We start from the raw sequence: 8,100 nt of genomic DNA on the forward strand, positions 1-8,100 counted from the left end.
ACCGTAACTGTCGTCTCGTGATGAGGATCTTTCCAATGGCCGAGCTCATAACCCTTGAGGTCTCCAAGCTCTCCTTGAGAAGCAATTCCACCACACCTCTCGCGAGCATTGTCACACCGTTGCGTTACACTATGTGTTCTCGTCCCTCCTCTCACCTCACATCACTCACACACACTCACTAGCATGCATTAGAGAGAGAGATTAGCAAGAGCAAGACTCAATTGCATAATGGAAGAGTATATTATATTATAAAAGAAATTTACTTATATACATGGCCACAAGTGTTCACACTCACTTAAATTGTGGCCGGTTGAGCACTTTAGGCTCATAAGAGGCCTAATGCTATTATAATGACTACTCTCATAATATATCCATGAAGTATATCACTTAGGACTTCATCCTAACTTACTACCACACGCTCTTGAAGTGAGAATTGCCATAAGTATTCCATCAAACCATTACAGGTGCCCGTCCAAGTTGTAAATTTGTACATCAATGCTTTATATCTTGAATGTATGACCTTTTGGTATATCTACCTTGACTTCTTGATGCAAGATAATAGCTCTTGTTAATCCTAGGAATGGGTTAACAGATGGCGAGATGATGATGATGAGATGTGTAGGAGATTGGGCATCGATGGACAGAATGATGACACCATGGTGTAAGCCATGATAAGGGTCATCATAAGCACCAGACTCATACCTGACCTCGGTAAATAAGCTTTCAGCCTTGCTGCCCATTGGCAAATCCTTCATCTTAATAGAAATCTTCATTGTGTGAGGGGTTGAGGAAGGAAGGGATGCAGAAAGTGAGGGGCAAGGGGGCGAGGCATTCTAGGCAGGTGGAAAGGCACCACCTGGTAGAGTCAGGGTAAAAAATAAGACACCAGTGAAATAGCATAAGTATATATGGGTTGACAAATGTTTTCATGTATAAACCCACCTAGAAGAGGTTATCTAAGATGGGAAAGTTCGGAACCCCTCCTTATCTCTCTACTATAGTGCCTTGGTTGGGATTGGGATTGGCAGTGTCCCACCATAAAAAACTAGGAAAAAATATCAAGCAGTGCGCTTGGACTGGGGCTGAGTTGAACTTAGGATTTGTAAAGATAACAAAATAGATATTGTGTGTGAGAGAAATTTTGAACTCTAAAGTATTTCTTTTTCTTGGGAGCTTACTTGTAGGAAAGGTAAAGTGAGGGGCATATATCTCCCATGGAGGGCGTTTTCTTCCACCTGTAATAACAGCTTGGATAGAAATATCCCATAGCATTCTTGTAGGTAGAGGAGCTTAACATTTTGTGTGAGCAGTGATCCCTGAGCAGATGATAAAGGGAGTCTTAAGCAGATATGAGATTACTCAGTACACTTTTGTGAAGGGGAGGTTGCGATACCACTACTTTGTGTTGCTCATGGATTTGTTCCAAGACAAAGTGCTACTGCTACTAGTGGGCAGTGGAAGGTTGCACTGCTTTGAGGTGGCCCACCACAATCTCTTGGGTGAGCAAAGGGGGCTAGCTTGTTGTGCATGAGGCTATGAGGATGGCCAAGGAGTTGGTCTCGGCATGAGGAGTACATGATGGGCATTGGATTTGCCAAGACTCTCGGAAGGTTTCTGTCGAAGCACTTGCCAAGCAAGTAATAATCGCTCCTCTGTATGGTTTGTGACCAGTGTACATGAGCATGAGACTTACGCTCCTTGCGAGGTGGCCACACATTTTGGACTAAAAAGCTCAGTGAGGGACGACTGATCCTTGCCATTCCCGGCTCTTTCTCCCCCCCTCACGAAAAAGAGGAGAAAACGTAGTATCAAAGAGAGGTTCTGAGTGAATGAAAAAGAAGGAGAAGATAGAGAAGGGGGAGACTGTTCCACCATGCAAGCCTAGAGAGAGCACAACACGCCATGCCCTCCATGATGGATTAGAGCAAAAATTACCAAGGAGCTTACTGTCTGATGATGATGATGAGATGTGTAGGAGGGGGGGGTGGGGCAGAATAAACATAGTACATTGGTGGAGAGGATGATGTCACCACGGTGTAGACCATGGCAAGGGTCATCATAAGCACAAGCCTCATACCGGACCTCAGCAATAAGGCTTGAGCCTTACAACCCATTGCCATCTCCATCTTATTAGAAATTGTTGTCACAACCCATTGCCATCTCCTTCATCTTAATAGAAATTGTTGTTGTGTGAGCCGTTAAGAGGAAGGAAGGGATGCGGAAGTGAGGCGCAAGAGGGTGAGGCAATCCATGCAGGTGGAAATAGGTAGAGGACCTTGGCGCCTTGTGTGAGCAACGATCCCTGAGCGTGGATGATAAACGTAGAGGACCTTAGCGCCCTCAACACACAAGAGGTTGCAAAAAATAATTATATTTCAACGCCTTTCCAAATTTCACCGCCCTCCACACACGGAAATTTAATTGGCGAGAGCATCGCGCGTAGGGTACAGGATCCGACAGGGGATACGACGCGGCAGGGTCTCTGCGCGTCCCAGTTGGAGAGAACAGCATCAGAGGAGGACGATGGGGTCAGACCCCTGAAAAGAAAAGCTCAGTTTGAAGACTCCTGTGCACATGGAGATTGTTAATCATGACACTTATGCCGGGAAAGTACAACATGTGGCTGACGAGGGCATATCTTCAGCAAGAGATCTCCCAAGAGATTACGAGGCTGTCGGCTAGGGTTGAAGAAGGTAAGAAGGTCTTCCGTGTGGGTAAGGAGTTATCTCTTGGCAAGACAATGGTTGAGTTGCACAAAGCTCTTGCATGTGGGGTTTTTTTTTTTTAAACTTCATGGGGAAGCCCCCCATAGATGAAGAATTTCAGAGATGGTTTGGGGAGGTATATGCTTCAAGGGTCAGGCTATGCAAGTATCACTTTGCAGGCAAGGGCTTTTATCAAGCCATGGTGGAAATTGAGTTACAGAGGGAACATGTATTGGGTACTGTGGTTGCATTCAAGGGCAATATTGTATATGCCATTCCTTGGTCCCTTGTCTTTAGACCTGAGGAGGTACTTTAGTACCGATGTCCAATGTCTAGTATGGGTTGACTTCCTAGGGCTTCCCTATTACTTCTGGGAGAAGGTTAAAGAAATTGCAGGAGGTCTGGGTAGAGTGCTACATGTTCCAAGAATTGGTGTGCAAGAAGGTAGAGCAGCAAGGAGGGCTTGCATTCTTTGGGACAGGAGCCAGGAAACCCCTGATTACCTTGAAATGGAGATGGTAGGGTGCAAAGTTGAAATTGTAGTACACTTCCACCCATTCCCTGACTCATGCTACAAATGTAGGGCTGTTGGGCACTTTGCTAAAGACTGCACTGCTGAGGCCCATGAGACCAAGCCTAATGGGGAGACAAAGCAAGCCCCAGAAGACCAACACGGAACTCAGAGCAACAATCAAAGGCCAGCACAAATCAAGTCTGGTCAGAATAAGGAGGCTAGCCAAGGGGTTATGGCCCATAGGAGGGAGGGAAGCCAGAGCAAGAACCAGGATATGCAGGTTGTCCTAGTGGATAAACCAAAGAGTCAGGAAAAGAAGGTTGGAGGTGCCAAACCAAGCAGCAGCTCTGGTGGAAGCCAGAAGGAGAATGAAGGGAAATATCAGATGGTTACTCAGAAGAAAGGAACCAACAAGCCAAATATTGGGCAGAGGGGAGCACTGGACGACATCTCAAATAAACAAGGGTCAAAGGTCAATCTCTAGGAATATGGGTTTGTACAGGGTAGGAGCATTCATGAAGCAATCTTAAATGTAATTATTACAATAGATTGGGCTGCTAAACAGAATGAACAATATGTGATGATCAATATGGACCTTGAGAAAGCTTATGACAGGGTAGGATGGGAGTTGAGTCTTGCTGTCTTTTGCCTGTCAGTTGTTTGCTGATGACAATTGCAACATAATCAGATGTGAGAGTGAAAGTATCCAGACATTGATGGAGGTCTACAATGACTTTTGCTTTGTCTCAGGCGCACAGTAGCACCTCACAAGATTGAGAGTCTGGTCCTGAGCTATAACCAGCAGGTGGATGTCCTACTATACAATACAATCTCAAGGACATAAGCCTTGGGAAGATCATCAGGTACGTGGGCTGCCCAGTGGGGCTTGGAATAACTGCCCATCGATGCTTTGGTTGCTTACAAAGCAGGATTGATCAAAACGGTCAGGGTGAGAGCACAACTCTGACTAAGCTTGGCTGGTAGAATGATTGCACTGAGGCATATACTGTTGGCATTGCCAGTTTACATTGCCACCCTAATCAAATTCTCTGACACTGATTGGGGCAAGGTAAATAATATGTTCAGGAACTTCCTGTGGTCCTTTGCAGACAGTAGGTCATGGATGTTTATCTCCTGGGAACATGTGTGTGCAAGGAAGGAACTTCCTCTGGTCCTTTGCAGACAGCAGGTCATGGATGTTTATCTCCTGGGAACATGTGTGTGCAAGGAAGGAAGATGGGGGTTGGGGCATCCCCAACATTGCTGACAAGGCAAGCCAACTGCTTGCAAAATGGATTGGTCACTTGGAGTTTGACTAGTCGTGGGCATGTATCACCAGATGCGAAGTTGAGGAGGCTGAGATAGGTGGAAAATGCTGGGAAGAAGTCCACTGGCTGGACAAGCTGCTTCTGCCTAGTCCTATCAGGATCAAAAACTCTGAATATCTGCAACAGTTGGAAAAGGATGTCGAGCTCAGCTTCCTGGAGGGGAAATGGAAGGGTTGACTCATCCCTAGCCCAAAGCATATGGTTCAGCAAAGCTGCAATGAAAGATGACACCCCTGCTATCCTCAGGAACAAAAGGTTGGCTAAGCAAATCAATGATAAGGGCCTAAGTCATTTCAAGGATATTTGGACCCCTGGTTCACAAGAGTGGGTCATCCCCTTGAAGTTATGGCAAACACTGTGCAGAAGTGAGAGGTTGTTTCTGTTTGACACCATAAGTAGAATTAAGTCCACCTGGCCAACTGCCCCCTTTATTACTTCTGAACAGTCTATAAAGGAGTGGGAACTGCATCAAATAAAAATAGGTAAAAGGATGAGGGTTTTAAGACATATTGGTGTCTGGATAGACAAGACTGTTAAAACCTCGGATAAGGCTGGATGCATGGATACTGTAAAAGGAGATCAACCAAGACCTGTAAATCAACTGGTGCTGGTAGGCTTGACTTGTTATTGTGGAGAATCCTTCATCAGAAACTTCATGTTGGAGATGTGACTTCAAGATGGAGTGATGGCAACCCCTGGTGCCCAAGATGCAAGAACCAAAAAGAGTCATTACTGCATGCACTTTGGGAATGTAAGGATGTCCATCCTATCTGGGAAAAGTAAATCAAACTCTTGAATGAATGTGGTGTACTGGACAAGCTACATTGGAGATAGGTGCTGATTGGTTGCAAGGGCAGGGTGAACCCTGCTCTATACAAAATTTGGCACACTATTAGGGCCTATGTGCTTGCAGAGATCTGGGAACACAGGAATGCCCTAGCTCACAAGGGCATGAGGAGAAATTTGGAACATAGTAGGGAGAAGGTAAGGGATATGTTGATACAAGTAGTGGTGGGTATAAGAGAGTTTCAACTGTTAGAATTTTGATTAAGAAATTAGCCTCACCTAAGATGTAACCTCTGGGTGGTGTATCCACTGATTTTGGATACTAATACAATTCTCTTTTGCATTTTAAACAAAAAAGTATGTGATGCACACAAACTTTCTACCTTGAACTTATTATTAGCCCCTTTTTTGAAGGCTTGAAATTAACAAGAAATGGATATTTACACCCCACTTTTGGCACAACTCACATACACCACTGTCGGCAATGTGTATTGAATCCACCATCCGTAATCAGCGAGATGGCGGACGAGGATTGAATCCATGACCTCTGGGATAACACTTGTCCTCTTCTACTAACTAAGCCATCGTTGTGGTGGCAAATCGTCGCTCCCACCGGTTTGTTTGATGCTATACATCATCAAGCTTACAATTATTATTATAAATGGTTTGCACTACATACCATTCATAAAGAGATCACAAACCATTCACAAAAGATCAAGCATAAGAGACTACATAATCACAATGAGACATACCATTCATAAAGAGATCACAAACCATTCACAAAAGATCAAGCATAAGAGACTACATAATCACAATGAGACATACCATTCATAAGAGACTACATACCATTCATAAGAGAGCACAAACCATTCATAAGAGATCAAGCATAAGAGACCATATAAATGGTTTGCACTACATACTATTCATAAGAGATTACAAACCATTCATAAGAGATCAAGCATAAGAGACTACATAAATGGTTTGCACTACATACCATTCATAAGAGATCAAGCATAAGAGACTACATAATCACAATGAGAGTTTCTAGTATTTATTTATTTTTAGATTTTGTGTGTAAATTTTTAATTTAAAAAATCTTTTTACATGCATATCATAAAACCATAGTATGGAAGCTTTTAAGACTTAGCAAAACAATGAATTGATATGCACCATGTGTGTAAATAAAGCTTTTAAGACTTAGCAAAACAATGAATTAATATGCACCATGTGTGTAAATAAATCCCCCCTTTTACATCCATGTTGGAGATCATAGAACCATAGTATCGAAGCTTTCAAGACTTAGCAAAGCAATGAATTTAATTAATACAATGAATTAATATGCACCATGTGTGTAAATAACCCCCCCCCCCTCCCCCCCTTTTACATCCATGTTGGAGATCATAGAATCATAGTATCGAAGCTTTGAAGACTTAGTGAATCAATGAATTTAATTAATACGCACCAAAAGAACATTCCCGTGCTCCGTAAGAGTGGATACATTTATACACACTAGTGGGCTGACCTGTGCTTTGCATGCATATCGAACCGGCTCCTCGAACCTTCAAAGTGCATCCCGAACCTCCAAATTCTTGCCACGTGACAACTTTGTGAAACTCTTCCAAATACTTGTACAACACAACACAAATTCTTGCCACGTGACAACTTCGTGAAACTCTTCCAAATACTTGTACAACACAACACTATATACGTATGCAATGACTATGCATATGCATATCTATGTGTACACACATTTATATTCAGTTAATAGACGAGTGAAGAATATAATATTTTGTGGTGTGTGATTTTTTAATTAAAAAAACCCTTTCACACATTTACATTCACTTATATACAACTGAAAAATATTCTCTGTTTGTTGTGTAAATTTTTAATTAAAAAACCCATTTACATGCCATACTATCGAAGCTTTTAAGGCTCAGCAAAGCTTAATACGCACCAAAAGAACATTTCCGTGCCCTATTTTATAGGGGTAGATACATTTATACAGATGCCTACGTGTATACATGTGCAGATCTACGTGTACAGTGTACACACATTTATATTTCACATATCTACAATTGAAGAAACGTTCAGCCTATTGCAAATGTACACGTGGATACATTTATATAAATAATTTAGCCTATTACAAATGTACACGTGGATACACGCCGCGCTAATTACGATTAAACCAGAATACATTAATACAAAATAATTAAATATTAACACCAACGGTCAGAGATGCATGCCAGCGGGTGGTGTGTAAAGACACCATTTACATATATATTATTCAAGCTTGATCGCTCATTATTTATTATATACATTTCACCATGATAATTTATTTGCTTCCATGCTAGATTAGCCCTGTTTAATTTAAAAAAAACAGCAAAACACAAAAGTAGATAGATAGTGAGTCAACTATTTTTTTTAAAAAGGATTAATTGAAATTGGGGAAATACCAAATTAAAGTAATACAAAAATAACATGCCAAATGGGAAAAACATAAATGAAAAATTTTAGAAATAAAAGGCCATACCTTAGTAAGGTGGAGGCTCGTTTGAGTCAGCTTGGGTTTCACTAGCGTTCATCGCATAAGGTGCTTCTGGAGGGCTTGGAGTTTGATCAGCTGTGATTTTCTTGTCGCCATCGCCACCGCCTTCTGCAGTAACCACAAGCTCCTGCTCTGAGCAAATAATTAACACTAATATAGCCATAACTACGTATATACGAAGAGATTTAGCCCCTTTGCAAGTCATATTGCAGTGAATAAGCT

The 8,100-nt window shown here is 42.2% G+C and overlaps 1 protein-coding gene and 1 long non-coding RNA gene across 2 annotated transcripts in view; one reads left to right on the forward strand and one right to left on the reverse strand.

Annotated features, from left to right (window-relative positions):
* Positions 1 to 2,188: 2,188 nt before the first annotated feature.
* On the forward strand, positions 2,189 to 5,783 carry LOC147610484 (uncharacterized). The gene is made up of 2 exons (XM_086785930.1): positions 2,189 to 4,335; positions 4,409 to 5,783. The coding sequence occupies exon 1, from the start codon at positions 2,813 to 2,815 to the stop codon at positions 3,701 to 3,703; it is 891 nt and encodes a 296-aa protein (XP_086642056.1). The 5' UTR covers positions 2,189 to 2,812; the 3' UTR covers positions 3,704 to 4,335; positions 4,409 to 5,783.
* A 1,721-nt stretch (positions 5,784 to 7,504) lies between these two features.
* The window catches only part of LOC147610485 (uncharacterized), a 631-nt gene continuing 35 nt past the window's right edge, over positions 7,505 to 8,100 (reverse strand). Inside the window, exons 1-2 of the long non-coding RNA XR_015264005.1 lie at positions 7,864 to 8,100; positions 7,505 to 7,691 (exon numbers count right to left, since the gene is read on the reverse strand). The exon at positions 7,864 to 8,100 is cut by the window's right edge and continues 35 nt beyond it. This is a non-coding gene — a long non-coding RNA (uncharacterized LOC147610485). The remainder of the gene's footprint in view (positions 7,692 to 7,863) is intronic.

Source organism: Cibotium barometz, chromosome 49 (assembly GCF_041138505.1).
Source record: "Cibotium barometz isolate CiBa-2024 chromosome 49, ASM4113850v1, whole genome shotgun sequence".
Classification (NCBI taxonomy): Eukaryota; Viridiplantae; Streptophyta; class Polypodiopsida; order Cyatheales; family Cibotiaceae; genus Cibotium; species Cibotium barometz.

Bases quoted from the DNA above. Each gene is read 5' to 3' on its own strand.
- LOC147610484 (XM_086785930.1), top strand. From the start codon at position 2,813: ATGAAGAATTTCAGAGATGGTTTGGGGAGGTATATGCTTCAAGGGTCA.